Below are 22,645 nucleotides of genomic sequence, written 5' to 3'. Positions count from 1 at the left end.
TCGCTATACGTCTGTGTTATGTTATCACTAATTAGTAATATATACGCATCTGAAATAGATATAATGAGATTATAAAGTGTTTTTTTTTTAAGAATTGTGAAGTGTTTCTTAAATGACTGAATATTAGTTCAAAATTTCAAAGTAAAATTAGTTCAGCTTGTAAATTATGGATAATGTGCAGATATTGCATTTTTTTAATAAAAGAATTGTAGAAGAAAATGGTAAGGAAAAAAAAAAAAAAAGAATATGTATATATCTAACATCCACCACTAGAAAGTGGGAACCTTTCAATTTCAATCCATAGGAGAATGAGCATAAAAATCAAAATTAACGGTTGTTGCACATCAGAACCAAGCTCACTATGAGGGAGCTGGTCATTCTTGGCTCCATTGTTGCTCCTCCTCCTACCTCTTCTACTTCTCATTTTCACTCCCCTAAACCTAAATCCAAATCTTCTCTCCATAATCTCCTCCCTTCTCCTTCCATTTCTACTCCTCCTTCTCGCTCTCCTATTCTCTTCGCCACCTCCTTCTCCCGCCACAATTCCCTTCTCGATCATGCTGCTAATCTCGCCGAAGACGGCCACCTCTGTGACTTCCTCACATTTGCGGATTCGCTTGTTGCTTCTGGTGTCGAACCGTCGCAGTTCTTTTCGGGACTCAGTTTGGTTGCTGTAGCCAAGGGGATTTCCAAGAATCTTAACCAGGGGAATGTGGAATCTGCTGTTGAGGCTTTGAAGAGAATTGATAAGCTAGGAATTCCTCCTTTGAAGCTGTTTGATGCCGTTTCCATGGATTTGCTCAGAACAGGTTGTCTTCGGATTGTCAATCGCTGTAACCTGGAGGAAATTATTGTTTTAATGGAGACTCTAGCTGGTAACTTTTTTTTTTCTTTTTAATATTATTGCTTATTGAATTAATTCCAGTTTATGTATCGTTCTGCTTTCGAGAATAAATCTGCTTTCGAGAATAAATCTGCTTCCATCTAAGTCGAAATTTTCTGCTCGTATATATGCAACTATACATGCTTTTGTGACGATTTTAGGCTAATGTTGTATTCTTGAATGATTCAGTGTCAGTTTGCTCTTGATTGAGATTCTTTGCGGTAACCTGGGGAAATTATTGTTTTAATGGAGACTCTAGCTGGATTTTTTTCTTCTTCTTAGTATTATTGCTTATTGAATTAGATTTAGTTGATTTATCCTTCTCTTTTTAGACTAAATCTGCTTCCAAGTAAGTTGAAATTTTCTGCACGTTTATTTTTTGTGATGATAGGCCAATTGTATTCTCGAATAGTGTCAGTTTGCTCTTGATTCAAATTTTTTGCCTTGAGTAAAGATGATTCTTTTTCACAGGCTTTTCCTTCAACATCAAAGAACTGGTGGAGCCATCTCAAGTTATTAAAATCTGTATTTATAAACGCAATCCACAGATGGCAGTGAGGTACTGTATTTCTTTTTGAATAAGTTGTTCTCTCGGACACAGCTTGTTATCTCATGTTTGATTTCATGTCATTGAATTATAGAAACATGGCTGTCGTATTGGACATGATTTCAAAAATTCTCCTTTTCTTAATCACTGTTTGTCACTATAACTAATTTGCTTCTGCAGGTATGCTAGTCTATTTCCACATGAAGGCATATTGCTATGCACTATTATCAAAAAATTTGGAAAAAGAGGGGATTTGGATTGTGCATTGGAGGTATATGAACTATATAAGCAGCAATCAAGTGTTCCAAATATGTACATTTATCGTGCAATCATTGATGTTTGTGGTCTCTGTCGCAACTTCATGAAATCCAGGTACATTTATGAGGTACATGCCTTGGCTATCTTGGACTTCTAAAATAACTTATTTCTATCATTTGGTTTAAATGCCTTAATTCTTAGCTTTTGGATCTCCTTTAACTTTTGCCGACGAATGAATCATGCATCTTACATTATGTAGGATTTAAATGCGTGTATCCTTTTTGCGCACATAATCAATTTCAGATTTCTGCGGGTTGTGGGGATTTGACCAGCTTCACTGATATGCTAATGATAATAATCAAATAAGGAAGGAGCTGCCGATTGAAGAATAGACATTTGATTTGAGTTTATACCTTCTGCATTCTGATCTATTAGAAAAGCTAGGAGTTTCTGTGTGAATAGCTTTACTGCTGTTCATGGGCGAGTGTACTCAATGTCTCTGTAGGTTCTTTATCGGATCTGCTATACTAAAATAATGAAGCATTTTGAAACCCAGTAGAACCTTATTTTGTTACTTGCATAATTCTAGGTTCATCTTTACTTTGAAACTTTGTTCTCATACTAAACATCTGAACAAAAAGCTGGAAATAATATTTGGAGTTTTTGTTCATATGAATCTTTTTGCAGGACATACTCAGTCAGAAGGTTGTCCCAAATATATATGTTTTCAACAGTCTCATGAACGTGAATGCCCATGATTTGGGCTATACATTTTACGTGTACAAGGACATGCAAGTAACTCTCTCTCTCTCTCTCTCTCTCCTACATACACACTCCATGCACGTACACATGGGGGCAAATACACACAGAACAACATTATGCTCCTTCTTCACGTCCCTTAAAATTGAGCTTTATTTTATTAAATATCCATTCATGAGTATTTTTAGCCCTTTAATTATCATCATTAAGCTTTTGACTTGCTCTGTTGCTATTTATTTTATCAAACATACCAACCAATCAAAAAAAATTAGAGATACTTTGTATCTTCTTAAAAAAATAAAGAAAATTCACGTCTCGTAATACTACTATGAAAATATCAAGCATACGAGTGAACTTTTATTCCTTATAATGCAAGATTAGTTGATTTGATATTATATTTTTCATTGCCATATTAGAGGCAGATTCAATGCATATAGAAAGGGCGGCCAGGTCGCACTACGCGTCCCCGCTGAGCGAGGGTCCGGGGAGGGGTCCCACCACAAGGGTGTACTGGGGGCAAGCCTTCCCCTGCCAATTTATTTGGCAAGAGGCCGCTCCTAAGACTCGAACCCGTGACCTCTTGGTCACACGACAACAACGTTTACCGTTCGCCAAGGCTCACCCTCGCAGATTCAATGCATATATTTTGCAAATTTTGTCAGCCACACAATATGGTAAACCTATTTATTTTACAAGTGCAGACTCTTGGAGTAACAGCAGATATGGCATCTTATAACATTCTTCTTAAGGCATGCTCTCTTGCTGGAAAATTGGACTTGGCCCAAGACATTTATAGAGAAGTAAAACAGTTGGAATCAACAGGACTGGTGAAGTTAGATGTCTTCACATATTGCACAATTATAAAGGTACATCCCATTGGCAATATATATTGCCAGTTAGTTAACCTTCCATGGATAATCTCATTTTTCATTCATTTGGTTCTTTCTGGTAGTATTTGTTATTTCATTCAGTGGCTCTTGTTTGTTCATGCTTCCAGATCTTTGCAGATGCAAAATTATGGCATATGGCGTTGAAAGTAAAAGAAGATATGTTATCATCTGGTGTTAATCCTAACACATATACATGGTCAGCATTGATCAGTGCCTGTGCAAATGCTGGTCTTGTAGAGCAAGCTATTAAATTATTTGAAGAGATGCTTCTAGCTGGCTGTGAGCCAAATTCACAGTGTTGCAACATCCTTTTACATGCTTGTGTAGAGGCTTGCCAGTACGATCGAGCTTTTCGGCTTTTTCAAATCTGGAAGGGAAATGAAGTCCATGATATCTGTAGTGAAGATTACAATTCCAGTGGAGATAACATTTTGAATACGGAGCAAAGCCAGCAGCATCACGTTGCTATTGTGCCAAATGCAGCATTTAATTCACATCATTTAAGCTTTATTAAAAAATTTCCATTCACACCCTCATCAACAACATATAATATATTAATGAAAGCATGTGGTGATGATTACCATCGTGCAAAAGCCTTGATGGATGAGATGAAGTCAATGGGCCTTTCCCCTGATCATATAAGCTGGTCAATCTTAATGGATATATGTGGAAGTTCAGGAAATGTGGAGGGTGCCATACAGGTAAGTGTTTTCATACGAATAATTTTTATTATGTGTATCTGTAATATTGTAAAACTGTGCGGTGCTTGTTGAATGGGGTTCCAGATCCAATAATGTAGCTGATCATATATATATTTTATAATCTTAGCTGATCATATTACTCATCGAACAGCAGGGTGAATATAAACAAATAAAACAAGTTAATGCATAAGCTGTAACTATGCATTATTTAAGTTGTAACTCATTTTAGAAAAGTGTCGCTGTCTCATTCCATTGTAAGCTAGCATCATTCTGAACTGCATTCTCATTCTCCACTAGCTGTTAGCCCCATTCAATTAAAGACTCATCTCTTGTATAACATTAGTATAGTGACTATGGATATTAAGACCCTGTGCATAAAAATGTATCTTTTGGAAGCAACTAAAGGTAACTTAGATAAGGTCCTTCAAGAGTAATGCTTGTGCATCAAGACCTTAGCTAGCTGCTAGCCTTTATGCTTTCATTCTCAGCTCTGTTAAAATGTGTCTGGGCCAGTCTTTTAAGTTTCTAGCCTTTCTCACTTCATGAATAACTGCCAGAACCATTTCTTTTATCAAACAACTTTTGGGCCGTTGATATGCCCTTTTCTTTGTCTGTCTTTTTACTCCATGGTCATTGTGCACAGAATTTCTGTGTTAGTACATACTCTGATAGGGTTATTCCCCTCAGTGCAGATTTTGAAGAACATGCGTTCTGCTGGAATTGAACCTGATGTTGTTTCATATACAACAGCTATCAAGGTACGAACCTTTCTTTTTCCTTGCTTTGGATAATACTCTTTTAATTTAAGTCTCTGGTTGAGCTATTGCGCTTTCTAGTGTAAATTCATGGTGCTCTTTTACAGGTTTGCGTGGAAAGTTCAAATTTGAGGCTGGCATTTTCCTTGTTTACAGAGATGAAAAAAAGCCAAATAAAACCAAACTTAGTAAGCACTTAAGAGGTTCTTTTGCTTAATTCAACAATGCTACTTGTACTGCATAGAAAGTTTCTTGTTTCAGTTTGGCTGCTTAAAGATGTCTCAAAATTAATAAAATGACAAATGGGTTGCTAATGTGAGTTCTTAATCTTTACTTTCACAATAACTGAACATGAAAGTTTTATTTAATTTGCGTAGAAATATCATTCTATGGCAATGTGAAAGACATTTTGCTTTTCCATCACTAATTATATTCAGCTTGCATTTGATATTCTTTTACCTTCTTTCAGGTGACATATGATACATTACTAAGAGCTAGAGTCAGATATGGTTCTTTAGAAGAAGTGCAGCAATGCCTGGCTATATATACAGATATGAGGAGAGCAGGGTATGCATTCAATGAAATTTGTATAGGCATTTTTTCATGTAAAATTGTCATTGTTCTTGTATCTCCTTTCCTAATTAATCAAATAGCTTATTACAATTCCCAAGTAATATAATACTCTGCCATACGATGCTTCTATGTTACTTGATAATCTAAATTTATGTCCACCTTGTAATACCAATACTTTTTTACAACAATTTGTTATGTCATTCATTAGGATAAATTTCTCAATTCGCTACTTCATTTTTAATACAATGATGCCGGAATGCTTACAATCTTGCAGTATTGAAAGTCTGCATGGTCAGTTGCAAAGAAAAAGCATTTACCATCTACAAATTATGCTCATGTCTGCCATTTTCTATTGCTGATACAATAATGATAAAATGACTCATTGATTGCCAATTTAATACAAGAGTTCACGACTTTCATCACAATGCGCTGATATTGCAGGTACAAATCCAATGATTACTATCTTAAGCTACTAATTGAGGAGTGGTGTGAAGGAGTAATACAAAACAATTATCAGAGCCAGTGCGAGTTTGATCCCTACAAAAGAACAAACATTGGAAGACAGCACAGTCTGCTTCTTGAGAAAGTTGCAGCACATTTGCAGAACAGCACTCCTGAAAGATTATCAATTGATCTGCGAGGCTTGACCAAGGTGAAATTCTTAAATACTGTTCTTTGCATAGTAGATTATGGTTCGTAGCACTTAAACAATCTTATTTATATATTAGTTCTGGCCTTAGTTTCTCATTTTCATTATAAAATGCACCTACCTGACTAAAGTATAGGATCTGTTTACTTCATTTTCTTTTCTTTGAATAAAATCATTCTTCACATTTGACGTCAGCAAAGTCACGCCGGCCAACTTGTGAATAAAACTCACTGAATTGTCGATGTGGCACAAAAGACAATTGGCTAAATGCCAACTAAATGTCACACCAAATAGATTTGACTTTCAGAGCTAATGTAGCAGATTGTGGTGGCCACTTGTGTGCCACTTGGCACATCCTAAGCCAAAACAAATAAATAATAGCATCTTTGTTAATATGGCGCTTAGTTGGCATATAGTCAACTGTTATATGTGTAAAACGTCAACATTATGATGATTTTTTGTGCCAAATTAACCGAAATGTCTCGAGGTAAAATATGAAGTAAATTGATTTTATTCAGAAAATGAAGATCGGTGACATTTGTGAAACAACACTTACACTTAGTAACTGTCGATGCAATTTACCCATTTGTGAAACCATTATATGTTTAATTTGCTAATACATCTTCTAACTTATCTTAACAGGTTGAAGCTCGGATTGTGGTTCTTGCAGTTCTTAGAATGATCAAAGAGACTTACACATTAGGTATGGCAACAAACTTGGACTAGAAAAGGACACTAACTACTAACTACTACCCTTCAAGGATTATACTAGGTTGTACATAAGTTTGAATGGGGACTAGGGTTGCAAATGGAGCGGGTTGGGGATGGGACTACTCTCCCCATCTCGATCATCGTTCTGTTAATGAAATGGAGAAAAAAATAGTCCCCATCCCCATGGGAATCCCCATTTCCCGTTACTCAAATTCTAAATAACATTTTCATTTTCTTTAGTGTGATTTAAAACTTTGTCGTATGATAGGATTAGAAAAATATAATACTTATTCATTATTATGTTTTATTTTCTCTCAATGCTCAATTCTTCAAAATTTGGGCGATCCACTTGTAGAATACAAAATAAGTAATAACAAATTTTACAATATTAAAATGTGTGTGTGTATATATGAAAAGGCTATAAAATATATATTTTTAAGAATCCCTTGTGGACATGGTGCGGATGGGGATCCCTGTGGGATGTGAGAGAGAGAGAGAGGTCCCCGCCTTAAGGGATTTTTTTTCCGCATCCCTACCCCATGAGGAAAGTTAATGAGGATGGGGCGGATCCCTGCCCCAGTTGCAACCCTAATGGGGACCAACTTCAAGCATATTGATGCTTCACTAATTTCTGATTGCAGAAGGACATTCGGTAAAAGATGACATGTGGATAAACTTAGGAGTTGGAGAAATAGACATGCTGACTGCAACACCTAAGTCAGAGGTGAAAGATGCAATATTTGAACTTCTCCAGAATGAATTAGGGCTTGAAGTTTTGACTGCAGCTCCTAGACTTCCTGTTCCCCAAGAGATGAATTTGGAACTGGAAACACCAGTTAAATCAGGTTCAGATCCCAACTGGCAAAAAAGTTTTGGGAATGATAGCAGCAGAATGGTGTCTTCCCCTCGCCGACCTGTAGGTCTACATAGGCTACAGGTCACAAGGAAATCACTTCATCGTTGGCTGCAGAAAAGACTGATTTCAACAAAGTGAGTAATCTTATTATACATGTGCCAAATTTTGTATATGATTGTACATGCGCTCTTCGACTTCAGAAACATCATTCTGAGGAGCACAACTCAATGCTGATATACAAGATAAGTTGTAGTTCAATATTTATTTAATAAAAGAAAATTAGCTCTCTCTAATCTCTGTTATCATACCACTATAATTTCCTCTATAGGCTCATCACGCACTCGTGAAAATACTACCTGTAATGCATGATGTTCCCGCATTGTGCATGTATTATTAATACAACCATTTTGTCATTCAACATGCTCAAATTCTCAGGAATTGGATGATCTTAATGCTACAGCAATTCAATTGATCATGAACTATACTGAAAATCAGTTGATGTAATCACTCATGAAACAGAAGAATAAACCTGTACAACAATTGCATTCAAAAGTTCATACAGAATTACGAACATGCTCAAACTTTAGGAAATGTAAATGTTACAGCAATCCAGCTGATCATGAATTAAGCGCCTTTCATTTCCTCTTTTTGTAGCTCATTTTTTTTCTTTTACTCCAAAAAATAGATATAGAGTATTTGGATAGCATCAGAAACAACTGCTTATATAATGTTACAACAATCCAATTGATCATGAGTTGCACTGAAATTTAGTCACTGGTATTATTTATAAAACAGAAGAACAAGTGTATTTGTAGCTCTTTTTTGCTCTTTTACTCGGCCATTATATAGAGTTTTTAGTTAGAATAAAAAATGTTTTGGAAAGAAAAGCAGCTAACATCCACCAGACAACAACAAACAACAGCTAAAGTAAGCAGCTGTATAATAATATATGCATTCAAAAGTTCATATAGAATCAAAAACATGCTCAAACTATAGGAAGTCGAAAATGTTGATGTTAGAGCAATCCAATTGATCATGAATTGTAGTGAAATTTAGTCATTGCAATCATTCAAGAAACAGAAAAATAAATACCCATTTGGTTCTCTTTTTTTAGCTCCTTTTTTATGGGTTGGTATCCATGTTGCACCACACATTGTACGTGGAGAGTCGGTTCTGGTACCAATTGTAACACCCTAGTCCAATACCATATAGATATTGTCCGCTTTGGCCCAAATCCAACACCTTGGGCCTCACGGCTTTAAAACGCATCTGGACGCTTCTCTTTAGTAGTGTTTCTGCGTTTTGTGTCCGTGTCTATTTAAAGGCTATTTTATGAAAGTTATTTTTTAAAAACAATGTTTATGGGTGTCTGTGTCGGTGTCCATGCAACATAGGTTAGTATTAAAGGACAGTTATATTCAACTACTAACAATAACAACAAGAAGCAAATAATAAACAGCAACAGCCGAAACATAGGTTAGTATTAAAGGACAGTTATATTCAACTACTAACAATAACAACAAGAAGCAAATAATAAACAGCAACAGCCGAACCGAACAAGGCCTAAAATCTGTATAATAATATTTGCATTCAGAAGTTCATATAGAATCAAGAACATGCTCAAACTTTAGGAAATGGATAACAACATTGATGTTACAGCAATCCATTGATCATGTACTGTAGTGAAATTTAGTTGATGTTATCATTCATTAAATAGAAGAATAAATCACTAAACCATTTTTCTTGTTCTTGTAACAACAAACAGATTTAATGACCATTACACAACTCAGAAAACAATTCCAATACACACCTTAAATCCAATCCTGCTGCTGCAGCTTCAACGGCAAATAAACCTGAGACAAGTACTGAAACCCGAACGAGCTCAAAGCCTGAATCTCAGCCTTCTGTTTCGTCTTCACCATCAAGCTCAACTCCTCAACCCATCCCGGATTCTTCTTCACAAAATCCTCCTCCAACATATCCTTCCCTGTCTTAATATCCTGCTCAGTCATCGGCAACCTGCATTGCTCCGGTATCTTATACTTATCCAAATCGGATGGTCGAACCCCGAGCCACTTGATATCTGGAGTAGTCAGATTACCACTGTCATATGACATGTTCTTCGATCCACACCCATAGACTGACAAAATCTTTAGCCCATAAGGATCACTATCCACCAATGCTAAAACTGGCAACTTCAACTCCATTCTCATCTTCCTCAAAAACAACCTTGTAGCCACATCCGGCTGACCTTTCGCCGTAACGATAATACAGGGGAATCTATTGTAGAATCTATCCTCTGCTAACCTCATATAAGCTGCATCTTTCTCTACTAACAGTATGAACAATGCATCACTCTGCATATCCCCAACCCTATCAATATTTGGGGGAATTGCTTTCCCTCCCATCCCCATTTTAGTACAATCAATCATATCTCCATTATCACTAAAAATCAACCTACCAACGACGACGCCTTTCTCGGAGGCTACCACATTGAGTGAAGATCTGGTACACCCGAGCATACACGAAACATCATCCAGAACGGCGTCGGAGTGAGTCTGATCTTGGAAAAGCTTGACGTCGGTGTAAAAGAGGTCTCGCTTGGTGACGTGGATGTCTTTGCGGCAGAGCTGATGGATCAGAGCGAGGATTCTGGCGGTGATTGTGGCTTTTCGTACGGAGGAGATGTTGGCGAAGGGACGGAGGGTGTTTTTGTCTTTTAGTACTATGCGGTCGAGCTCAGGGACGTAGAGCTGGTTAGTGGAGGCGCGTGAGGGGACATTGAAGGAGAAGCCTTGACCGGAGAGGATGGATTGAGTGACGGAAAGGACTACGGATTCGATGACGGATTGGACGGAGGAAAGAGAGAGGTCGGAGACTTCCCGGCAAGTGGAGGAGAGGGAAAGGTCGGCGAGGGTTAAGGGCTTTGAGGAGGAGGAGGCGGCAGTGGTGGACTCTAAGAGGGATTGGAGAGTTTGCATGATTGTTGAGTCGGGCTTCAAACGGTTTATGAAAGGGAGTTCAGGTTCGCCGTCAGGATCGGCGCGACGGCGTTTCTTGCCCTTGGAAGTGTCTGCCATTTCTGAGTTTTTGGAGGATAGGCGGGAAATGAATCATTTCCCGGTCCTTATACTAGCCACTAGGGCTGGTAAAACAGTGATAAGGCAAAATGATGAGAGTAAACGATGTCGTTTCTGTAAATTTTCTAGAGAAACTAGGGATTCAAACGTGCATCAAAGGTAGTTTAGTTTGTTTTAATAAAGTTATTGAAATTTTATTTTTTCATTTCAATTTCAATTAATTTAGATAAAGAATTTATTGTTGAAAAGAATTTATTTTTACACACATTACTATTTCTATTATTATTTTGTTAGTAAATGACTACTCTTTTATTCGAATAAAAATAAAAATTTAATAATTTTATTGAAATCCTGTTTGGGAATTAGCTGTTAGCTGTTAGCTTATTTGATTAGCTGTTTGTGTAGACCTGTTTGGTAAAAATTAGCTGATTGATAATAGCGGTTTGTGCAAAAAGACGAATAAAGGCATTAATTTTGGCGCATGGGAAGAGGGAGTCTGTCTATTAGGGTTAAAGAAGTCCATTAATTTTAATATTGCAAAACGCTAATTGAAAAAGTTCCTTTTAAGAGCTTTTTCTAAATTAGCGTTTTCATCCCAAACCTCTCTCCATCAAACATTCAAATTAGCGGTTTCAGTGGTCAAACCTCTAAAGTTGGTCAAAACCGCTCTTTTTATCCCAAAACGCTCTTTACCAAACAGGGACAAAGTAAAATTTGATGACATTTTCAAAACTAACCTAATTTGAGGGTTGTAATCAAGCCGAGACGACTTTTGACCAATTTAGGCTCGGCTCGTCAAAAGTTTGACGAGTTCAAGTTCGAGTTCGAGCTAAACATTCTATTTGTAAGTTGCTCATGAATTGTTCGCGAGACTAGCTTTTCGCGAGTTTATTAACTAGCTTTTCGCGAACAGCTCGTTAATTCAGTTCATGAACTTCGCTCGCGAACAACTCATGAATTATATTTATTAATTATATTGATTTGGAATTTCTTTAACAAAAAACCTATATAGTTTTGAAATCTACAAAACTAAAATTTATACAAAACTAAGTTGCTTTTTTTTCCTCCATTTATAAAAACATTATTATTAAAATATAATTGAACCAATCTTGCTCATGAGCATATTCCTGGACATTATAATTGAATTTGTCATGAGTTGTTCATGAACCTGAATCTACTCGCGAACTTTCGAGCCGAGCTTCGTCGTCGACTCGTTTATAAATCGAACTAAATACGATCGAATTTTTATTGAGCCAAACATCGAACCGCTCATGAATAGCTTGGGTCATTTATACCCCTACATCAAACCCGTGATATTGATGGCATCTTATTTTTAATTTAATACATTAAAACAATTTTTTAGTTTAATATATTATTTGAATAAAGCATTCAAGTCATTTAATTTAATACCCCATTCATTTCAAAATAATTTCACATTTTTTAAAAAATTATTTCATATTATGCCAGTTTTGGTTTTCAAAATAATTTTTTTCTATTTTACCATCATTAATGAGTTAAATATTAATTGTCTTTTTAAGTTATCAACATATGAAGAGTAGTTCAATTCATAAAAAATAATAATTATTATTAAAAATAGATAAAAGATATTTTAGTTTATTTTCAATAAATTTAATGTAAATCAATAATTTTTTAATACAGATAATACGATTAAATGTGACAAAAAAAATTGATTGAACTATATTATTTTTTTAATCAACAACACAAAATATTGTCTTAAAATTGTTAACACGAAACTTTAAATACAGATAATCTGTAGCATATGTTCAATTGAATTTGATATGTATGTTAATTAAGGATTGAACATTTATAATTTAATTGAGTAAATTGTATTTTTTTTTATTTAACATATGAAATCTCTATAAATTATAGGGTCAAATACATGAATATCATAATTAAGTACAAAATTACAACTAAGTCATATCACCAAATTTAATTCTTAATATGTCATTATTTTCTATATGTTATGATTTTACACCATAATTTAAGAAATCTAGACTCCAATTCATACATCATAAAAGTATTTATTTTACTAGTTTGACATAATCTAAAATTATGACTTGACATAGTTGTAAATAGTTTTTAAAAGATGAATTTTTGTGTAATTTTTCCAAAAATTTAATACAGTCTTTGTCCATTGGACCTTATCAATAGAAACATAACATTTATATTCTTTTTTTTACACCAATCATTTTCAAGAAAATTTACTATGTGCCCGGCATACCACCTATGTGGTATGCCGGGGCACTAAAATTAAGACATCTGTTCAAAAAATCAACGTATGAAGAGTAGTTCAAAAAATTTAGAAATTAAGTTGAAGAGAAATTGGAAATCTATCCTCTCATAAACCAAACATTGGCAGTATCTGTTTGTAATGTACCCAATTCTAAAATATCATATTACCCTTTTTATGGTATTAGGTTTTTTATTATTAAATTGGACACTTGTTTAATTTTACTAGGCTTACATACCAAATCATTTTACTTAGTTGGTATGCTAGGCGCATAGTAAATTTTCTCATCATTTCCTAATATGGTGATATGTTTCTCTTCTTTCATTGTTTGGATTTATTATACTTAATCCACCTTAAAATTTCTCATATTTTTCCCTTTATATTTGACCAACTTGCATCAATATGAGGTTGCAAACTTGCAATGATGTTGAATACAATATACATCTATTATAATTAGGGGTTAGAGTAGGGATGGTTCAAATGCAATAGAGAAATTTATTATAGCAGATTGAAGTACTAAATCATGACGAGTCTAAACCAATTTCCATTGTTGACCTTCACGCCCCCCATGACCTACCGTGATTCTGCCTTTATGGATAAGGAAACTCCAATGAGTCGAAATATCATTGATTTACATGCTATAGGCCTTATAGCCATTGATTATGTGAATGATAACAAGCTTGAACCCTGTATTTCTGTTTCTTCTCAACTCAAAGGCCAACTTGTTGAACCATGGAAGGAATACTTGACCGTGAAGCTCATTGGCAAAACTATTGGGTATATTGCTTTGAGAAATCGTGTTATTGAGCTTTGGAAAGCTAAGGATGAAGTTACCACGATTGACATTGGCAATGGATACCATCTGTTTGGTTTAAGAATTTTGGCAACAGAGAGAACGTAATGAATGAAGGGCTTGGATTGTACAGGGCCATTACCTGACAGTGTGTACATGGTCGTCTGACCTTCATCCAATGACTATGGTCTGGATAAGCTTCCCCCATTTACCTATGCTATATTATGAAGAGAGTCTACTCATGGCCATTGAGAATACATTTGGCAAAGATATTAAAGTGGACTTTCGAATACAGCCAAGGCAGAGAGAGACTATTTTACGAGTGCAAGTGGTGCAGTTTTGGATTGAAGATGAGCTATACTGAGTCGAATATGAGTGATAACATATTGTTGGTATGAATTGTGGAGTTCATGGACATGGGAAAGAATCTTGTATCAATCCAAGCATTCGAGTGGGATATGGCAGTCCTCCTACTGCAACGAAAGATACTGCTATGACATGTCAAGATGACCTGCATATCCCTGTCGATCATGAGAAGGAAAATGTAGACCTAGTGGGGAATGGAGTTAACTCGGAATATGGACTGTGGATAATGGTCTAAAGATGTAGGTCCACCCCGAATGCCAAGCCTAGCCAACATAGAGTTTCTGAAAAGACCCCTAAGCTTTTCACTCCCATCAACCTTGCTGCAGCCGAGAACGATGGTGGCCTTATTGAGGGAGAAAACATGAATGCATGGAGATGGGACATTGGTGTTGATTTGACATGTCCTTCCCCGAGGCACTTCCAGCTCAATGCACGCAGGGGAAAAGATGGTATAAGTTATGGTGGCAGAGGTGATTCTTCGATTCGTCCACTTCGGGACATAACTAATCAGAAATGATTCTCGGAATTAAGGCTTGATAATGAGAAGGTTGACATGGCCCTAGATGCTGATATAGGGGAACAGACAGCTCCCCTGATGCTACTGAGTTTACTAGTCGTGGGAAGAGAAGTCGAGGTGATAATGACTCGGGTTTCTGTTGAAGGATTTGAAGCGGAAGCATGTTGGTATTTAGGAACGAATTTCAAAAATTTTCCCTAAACAAACAATCAGTGTGATCCAATCACTCTGATAAACAGTCAAACATCCGATGTCTGACATCAAATCCTTAACCAAGATCATTAAGTTCTTCAATAATCAAATTGATATTTATACTACGAGATTGGAAAAATACCTCTTGTAGATTCCAATCGGGTATTAAAGCTTCTCTAGTGGTGAAGCCTCTAGCCAGTCCACTAAGTCGATTAGATCAAGCCTTACAGAAATTGATTAATCTTGCTCACAATCGAAAACTGATTCCGTATATGATTTCTGAACCGAAATCGTATGTCTATTTTTTTCAAAAATTATCAAGTTATATAACTTGATATATGATATATATATATATCATTCTTATCATAAGATAAGAATGATGGTGTAGTAGGACACGTAGTGTCCTACTACATACATATAATAATAATAATAATAATAATAATAAATTATTAAATATAATAATAAATTATATTATATTTATATAATAGATTATATTATTATTATTAATAATATATATATAATAATATTAATTAATTAACAACGTAATTAATTACCATTATATCTTTTAACGAAATAGACACCTCTCAATACTAACAGCCAACACTTGACAATTGTATTTTGAAAAGGCTATCAATTTAAATTGAGCAAGAATAATTATTTATAATTTCCTCATTTCAATTGAATATCAAACAGTGTTAGAATGTTTTGTCAATCCCATTGACATATTCAATTGTGTCAATTAATTAATTAAAACACTTTTAATTAATCAATTTAACTAAAGCTTGATGCATACAACTTATAAGTGTGTGACTTTCTAGGTTCATCTTTAACTGGCATTGGAGGTATAATAATAACACTTATTAATTATGTTAGGAATCCAATTCCTTGTACTACAAGTGTATCCTATATAAGCTTAGCTTATATATACTTATAGTCATCTAAAGGTCATGATCTCCAGCTAACACACTGCGCCATGACGTCCCAATTAAAGAATGAAGTTACTTGAACTTATAATTAAACTAATTATGAACCATCGATCATAATTTCCATGCACTAAAGTCCTTTCATTAAAAATCCTGATCTTGACTAGAGCCACAAAGTGTCAAGCTCTAATCGTCAAGATGCTAAGAAATATTGATTAAGTCTTTGATAAAATAAGACTCACATTAAGGAACCATTCCTTGATACTTATCTCATAAGACGAGTCTTATTGTCCTGGCCAGGAACTCATTCCATCAAAAACCAATCAATAACTATCTTAGGATTTATCTCTATTTACTTAGAGTAATGAATCCTCTATTAGCAAACTCTTGTTACACTACACAATTAACTATAGCGATTCACTGCCGGATTACCAGAATTAAGATCCCAGTACAAAGCAGGAACAAACTATAATTACCTGTGCAAGAACAACTAAGTTTCCTCAAGTCAAAGGACTATATGCACTATTATGACCTAGATAATAATTATGTTGACTAGGAGTAAACCTTTGTGCAATTATTATCTAACGTCACAGTTCGAACCATTCGCCTCTTCGAATGTCCACATATTTATTCTGATATCAACATATCAAACAGAATGAGATTTTCTGTTTCTGATTAATATCTCATACTAATCGAGAAAATAAACAGATGTGATAGTCTAAGGATAGATGAGTGTCCAATTCATTATCCACCGACTATGAACATTTAAGATTATTATTTTACCAAAGAAATATATCTCATTATTATTAACTCTTAATAATATTATCTCTTTGTAAATAATCTTTGGACTAATATGTATATTCATTAAGTAATTAAACAATACAAATAATTACACATGAATACATATTTTATTAACTGCCATTTGGATACAAAATTCACACTGTATAATATACAACAGGAATGGCCTAGGGCATACCACACTTACAATCTCCCACTAGCATTAGAGCCATTCAGTACAATATTTAAGACCTATCTTCTCAAGATGACGGTCTAACTGTGACTGAGTCATTGGCTTAGTAAATGGATCAGCTGGATTATCAACTGATGCTATTTTCTGCAACGAGATATCTCCTCGTCCAACAATCTCTCTGATTAAGTGATACCGCCTAAGCACGTGTTTGAAGTTCTTGTGAGACCTTGGTTCCTTGGATTGTGCAATCGCTCCATTGTTATCACAATACAAAGGGATTGGACTAACAATAGAAGGAACCACACCAAGTTCGGTGATAAAGTTCTTCAACCACACTACTTCTTTAGCGGCACTTGAGGCGGCAATATATTCAGTCTCAGTAGTGGAATCAGCTACAGTATCTTGTTTAGAACTCTTCCAAACAACTGCAGCTCCATTACATGTAAACACATATCCTGAAGTGGATATAAGTTTCTCCTTATTTGATTGAAAGCTAGAATCTGTAAAGCCTTCAATTAACAGATCACCTCCTCCATATGTTAAGATCATATCTTTAGTTCTTCTCAAGTACTTAAAGATAGCCTTAACAGCAATCCAGTGAGCCATACATGGATTTGATTGATATCTGCTTGTTAGACTAACAGCAAATGCAATATCTAGCCTTGTACACAACATAGCATACATTAGACTTCCTATAGCAGAAGCATAAGGAATCTTGGCCATTTCTGCTCTCTCCGCTGGAGTCTTAGGTGATTGCTCCGCGGAGAGTTGCAAACTATGTCTAACAGGTATCAATCCTCTTTTGGAGTCTTCCATTCTAAATCTCTTTAGAATTTTCTCCAAATAGAGTTTTTGAGATAGCCCTAATATTCTTTTAGCTCTATTTCTATAAAGCTTAATTCCAAGAATATAGGCGGCTTCTCCCAAATCTTTCATAGAGAAGGTAGAGGATAACCAGACCTTAACATTAGTTAACATACCAATGTCATTCCCAATTAACAGAATATCATCAACATACAAGACAAGGAAAGTGATAGCTCTCCCATTAACCTTCTTATAAACACATGGCTCATCAAGATTTTTGACAAACTCATAACTCTGTATGGCTTCATCAAATCTCTTATTCCAACTCCTTGAAGCTTGCTTAAGTCCATAAATGGATCTCTTGAGCTTACACACTTGAGAACTTTCCTTGGATATAAAACCCTTCGGTTGTTCCATGTAGATTTCTTCTTCAAGAAATCCATTGAGAAATGCAGTTTTAACATCCATTTGCCAAATCTCAAAGTCAAAGTGTGTTGCAATAGATAAGATTATTCGAATACTTTTAAACATAGCTACGGGTGAGAATGTTTCTTCAAAATCAATTCCCTCCCGTTGGCAATAACCTTTTGCCACAAGCCTTGCTTTATAAGTATCCACAATTCCTTCAGAATTCAGTTTGCGTTTGAATACCCACTTACAACCTATAGGAACTATTCCTTCAGGTGGAGTAACAAGTTCCCAAACTTCATTCTTATACATGGAATCAATCTCACTTTGCATTGCTTCTAACCACTTAGAAGAGTCAGTATCACATACTGCTTCTTCATAAGTAATTGGATCATCAGGATGGTCAGTACTACCAAAAACAAATAACTCTTGTTCGTGGTCAGTAATTAAACCATACCTATCAGGAGGATGTGAAACCCTTTCAGACCTCCTAAGAGTTGGAGTGATGATATCTGTTGTTTTGGTAGGCTCATCTGGCTGATCAACTTGCTTTGATTCAGCATGTTGGATTTCTTTATTAGATGATTCCTCATCCAATAAAATCTTTCTACCTTTACCACCTTCTTGCAGAAACTGTTTCTCAAGAAAAATGGCATCCCTACTGATAGTAACAATTTGTTCATCAGGGAGATAGAAATAATAACCCATAGATCCTTTTGATTTAGGGTATCCAACAAATCGGCCTTTAGTAGATCGTTCCTCTAATTTTTCTGTTTTCTGTTTTTTTATATAAGCAGGGCAACCCCAAATTTTAACATGATTCAAAATTGGTGCCCTTCCAGCCCATATTTTATATGGTGTGGTAGAAACAGATTTAGAAGGAACACGGTTGAGAATGTAAAGTGTTGTTTCAATTGCATATCCCCAGAATGAGATAGGCAAATTAGTGTAACTCATCATCGATCGAACCATGTCCAACAAAGTCCGATTCCTCCTTTCAGATACTCCATTTAGTTGTGGTGTGTAAGGAGGAGTGAGTTCAGAGATAATTCCATTTTCTTTGAGGAAATCATCAAATTCAGTACTCATATATTCACCACCTCGGTCCGACCTTAGTGATTTAATATTTTTCCCAATTTGATTTTCTACTTCGGCTTTGAATTCTTTGAATTTTTCAAAAACTTCATATTTGTATTTCATTAAATACAAATAACCATATCTTGATTTATCATCAATAAAGGTTACAAAGTAGTGATAACCTCCATGAGCTATTTCACTAAATGGCCCGCAAACATCAGAATGAATTAATTCTAATATTTCATTGGCTCTTTTCATTTGTCCCACAAATGGTTTTCTAGTCATTTTTCCCTGTAAACATGATTCACATGTTGAATAATCAGATTGAGAATTTAGATTCAAAATTCCCATCTTATCCAACTTAGTGAGTCTATTACTAGAAATATGTCCTAGACGGAGATGCCACAAATATTTGGAATTAAATTCTGATTGTTTATCAGTGGAATTATTATTCACCTCTTTTAGGTTGCCAAGCAAAACTTGCTTATTTTCATTTTTGTTATTTGGTATATTTTTATCAACATAAAATAAACCACGATGTAAAACACCAGAACCGATAATCACATTATCAAAATATACTGTACAAGCTTTATTACAAAATCGGAATTCATAATTCCTTTTTGTCAAACTAGATACAGATATTACATTTTTATATGCTTTTGGTATATACAATACATCTTTCAATAACAAAACATGATGGTCTAACATAAGTGAAATATCTCCCACTGCCCTGGCTGCAACCCTTGCACCATTTTCCAGTGTGAGTTCCACTTCACCATCTTCCAACAACCTTCTATTTGCCAGATCCTAAACATAGGAACAAATATGAGAAGTTGCTCCAGTGTCTAAAATCCAGGCATTAGATGAGTTATAAGAAAGATCATTATTTAAATCAACATTTAAATAATTATTAAGAGAAATACCTGATGCAGAAGCTGCACCCTTACCCTTCTCTAAACTTTTCAGAAAGATTGGGCAATTTCTCTTAAAGTGACCTTCCATTCCACATTGGAAACATCCCTGCTTAACAGCACCTTTAAGTTGTGTTGAGGCTTTTGGCCTCACAAATGATGGACTTGTATTAGTGGTCTTTTGAACTTTCTTTTTCTTCTTTTTAGGTTGGGTCTTACCCTTCCTTTTAAAAGAAGATGCAGCCACTACTACAACATCATCTTTCTTTTTATCTTGGTCCACCACATTCTGTTGGTGAACAACCAGATTCTGCAGCAACTGAGCCAAAGTACACTCCACTTTGTTTAATTGGAAGTTTGAAACAAAACCTCCATATGAACGTGGGAGTGAAGAAAGCACAAGATCAACTTGGAGTTCATGAGCCATTGCAAAATCCAAAATTTTTAAAGATTGGATTAAATGGATCATTTCTCCAACATGATCAGAAACATTCTGGCTTTCTTTCATCTTCATCCTAAAGAGCTTACTTGATATCTTATATCGCATAGTCCTGCTGGTCTCACCATACAGGTCTTTTAAGCCCGATAAGATTTCAAAAGATGTTGCTATATTCTCATAATGCTTCTGTAATTCATTATCCATAGAAGCAATAATATAGCATTTGGCCTGGGTATCATCATCTACCCATTTATCATATGTCTCATGTAAAGCCTTTGCTGCATCCTCTTTAGGGCATGCAGGCTTAGGCTTTAGAATTACATATAATAAACGTTGCTGAGTTAACACAACCTTAAGGTTTCTCAGCCAGTCCACATAATTCGGCCCTGTGAGCCTATTACGGTCTAATATCGATTAGAGAGGTGTTGATAACATGTTTGGAATCAAAGAGTAACTGCAGAAAATAAAGATTGATAGTCAGTTATATATTTAAGGTGAATTAAACGAACCAATATGACATGGACTTTTATCATAATGGTTTCCCACTAATTTGGCGAATCCTATACTTCCAAATAGGAAACGATAATTCTTTGGAATGAATTATTAGTGGGTACATTGAATTCTTATAAATTCTATTAGCTTATCCCTCAACTTCACATTGGTATTATTGGGACAACTAATAAATTCACAAGTTGACAACACTTGTCAATCACTTTGCACTATGCTGTGAAATTCAATTTAATACTTTTCTAGCTCCTAGTGTTTTAATCCTCAGTTTCCCTTTGACATTATTGGATTTCCACACTAGATAAATCCAACCCACTAGATCAGCAGATTATATTAAGCCCGAATCAACATTGTTCAGCTTCACATTGGCATTATTACAATGTTAATTGCCTAACATAAACCACAAATTAATTCAATGGGAATTAACTTTCACACTAATCACACAAACCATTTGCATATTAATGCACCAATGGAGAGCCTCGATACAACTCTTGTATCTTTATCGGATTTAATATTTATTTGGAAGATTTCTGGTCTTGCGGTTAAATTAAATTTAACTTAAGGTCTCACTTTGCACATTAACCAATTTAAATTTCTAACATGCAATTTTGCATAAAAAGAAATTTATCTTGAATTAACACTTAATTCAATTTATTAGTTAATGTTTGCACATTATCCAATAACATGTCTTGTGGTGATCAATCTTAGCATTCATCTAAACTTATTGGTATAATTATGGATTGAATAAAATTGAACATGTAATTAATCAAATTACATATCTTTATGTAGTAAAATCAAAATTGATTTTATTACACAATTGACCATTTTCGTACAATTGACCCTCAATTGTTCCTAAATGTAACACTTACATTTAAGGCCAATATATAATTTTAATCACATTTCAATTTTATAACAATAGACAACATATAAACTAGACAACTAAAAATTGTCTAAAGCATGCCCACGCCATAAATTCTGCAATCTGTCAATTTCGACATTCCTTCAATTTTGCTCCAAAATTACAACAAGAGCAAAATAATAAAAGCAAAGCCCCAACAATCCATAATTATATCAATCAAGAGAACACAACATCAATTAACTATAAAAGAACTTAGATGGCTCTGATACCACTTGAAGGATTTGAAGCGGAAGCATGTTGGTATTTAGGAACGAATTTCAAAAATTTTCCCTAAACGAACAATCAGTGTGATCCAATCACTCTGATAAACAGTCAAACATCCGATGTCTGACATCAAATCCTTAACCAAGATCATTAAGTTCTTCAATAATCAAATTGATATTTATACTACGAGATTGGAAAAATACCTCTTGTAGATTCCAATCGGGTATTAAAGCTTCTCTAGTGGTGAAGCCTCTAGTCAGTCCACTAAGTCGATTAGATCAAGCCTTACAGAAATTGATTAATCTTGCTCAAAATCGAAAACTAATTCCGTATATGATTTCTGAACTGAAATCGTATGTCTATTTTTTTTCAAAAATTATCAAGTTATATAACTTGATATATGATATATATATATATCATTCTTATCATAAGATAAGAATGATGGTGTAGTAGGACGTAGTGTCCTACTACATACATATTATTATTATTATAATAATAATAATAATAAATTATTAAATATAATAATAAATTATATTATATTTATAGGGAAAATTACAAAATTAGGTCAAATGGGAGGTCCATTTACATATTTAACCCATTTACTCAACCTATTACATATCTAGACTCATTTTGTGTGACTTTCCAAAAATACCCCCAATATTTACGCGCGGCTCGCCCCATCCCGTCTGACTTCGCATATTC

The 22,645-nt window shown here is 34.9% G+C and overlaps 2 protein-coding genes across 3 annotated transcripts; one reads left to right on the top strand and one right to left on the bottom strand.

The window, feature by feature from the left end:
- The first annotated feature begins 299 nt into the window (after positions 1-299).
- Positions 300-7,875, top strand: LOC136209875 (pentatricopeptide repeat-containing protein At5g02830, chloroplastic). 2 transcript variants are annotated; one of them, XM_066001488.1, is made up of 12 exons: positions 300-875; positions 1,355-1,442; positions 1,611-1,815; positions 2,376-2,483; positions 3,149-3,313; positions 3,445-4,038; positions 4,731-4,796; positions 4,901-4,981; positions 5,263-5,360; positions 5,808-6,018; positions 6,658-6,718; positions 7,368-7,875. In XM_066001488.1, exons 1-12 carry the CDS (start codon positions 362-364, stop codon positions 7,718-7,720), a joined length of 2,544 nt encoding a protein of 847 aa, XP_065857560.1. In that variant the 5' UTR covers positions 300-361; the 3' UTR covers positions 7,721-7,875. The 2 variants fall into 2 exon arrangements, with proteins under 2 accessions (XP_065857560.1, XP_065857562.1); XM_066001490.1 differs by lacking the exon at positions 300-875 and adding an exon at positions 1,119-1,146 and having other exon boundaries at positions 1,356-1,442.
- Positions 7,565-10,698, bottom strand: LOC136209877 (DNA topoisomerase 6 subunit A). The gene is made up of 2 exons (XM_066001491.1): positions 9,393-10,698; positions 7,565-7,702 (listed from the first exon to the last, which is right to left on the bottom strand). Exon 1 carries the CDS (start codon positions 10,660-10,662, stop codon positions 9,394-9,396), a length of 1,269 nt encoding a protein of 422 aa, XP_065857563.1. The 5' UTR covers positions 10,663-10,698; the 3' UTR covers positions 7,565-7,702; position 9,393.
- Between the last annotated feature and the right edge of the window lie 11,947 nt (positions 10,699-22,645).

The sequence above is a fragment of the Euphorbia lathyris genome, chromosome 10, assembly GCF_963576675.1.
Source record: "Euphorbia lathyris chromosome 10, ddEupLath1.1, whole genome shotgun sequence".
NCBI classification, from domain to species: domain Eukaryota; kingdom Viridiplantae; phylum Streptophyta; class Magnoliopsida; order Malpighiales; family Euphorbiaceae; genus Euphorbia; species Euphorbia lathyris.
The sequence above is the reverse complement of the archived record's forward strand: the minus strand, read 5'-3'. Positions and strand labels throughout refer to the sequence as shown.

What these genes read in the sequence shown, in the direction of transcription:
- LOC136209875 (XM_066001488.1), top strand. Translation starts at nt 362, where the DNA reads ATGAGGGAGCTGGTCATTCTTGGCTCCATTGTTGCTCCTCCTCCTACC. An exon ending in GCCAAATAAAACCAAACTTA is followed by an intron (nt 4,982 to 5,262) that starts GTAAGCACTTAA and finishes ACCTTCTTTCAG; the next exon opens with GTGACATATGATACATTACT. An exon ending in ATCTGCGAGGCTTGACCAAG is followed by an intron (nt 6,019 to 6,657) that starts GTGAAATTCTTA and finishes TTATCTTAACAG; the next exon opens with GTTGAAGCTCGGATTGTGGT.
- LOC136209877 (XM_066001491.1), bottom strand. Translation starts at nt 10,662, where the DNA reads ATGGCAGACACTTCCAAGGGCAAGAAACGCCGTCGCGCCGATCCTGAC.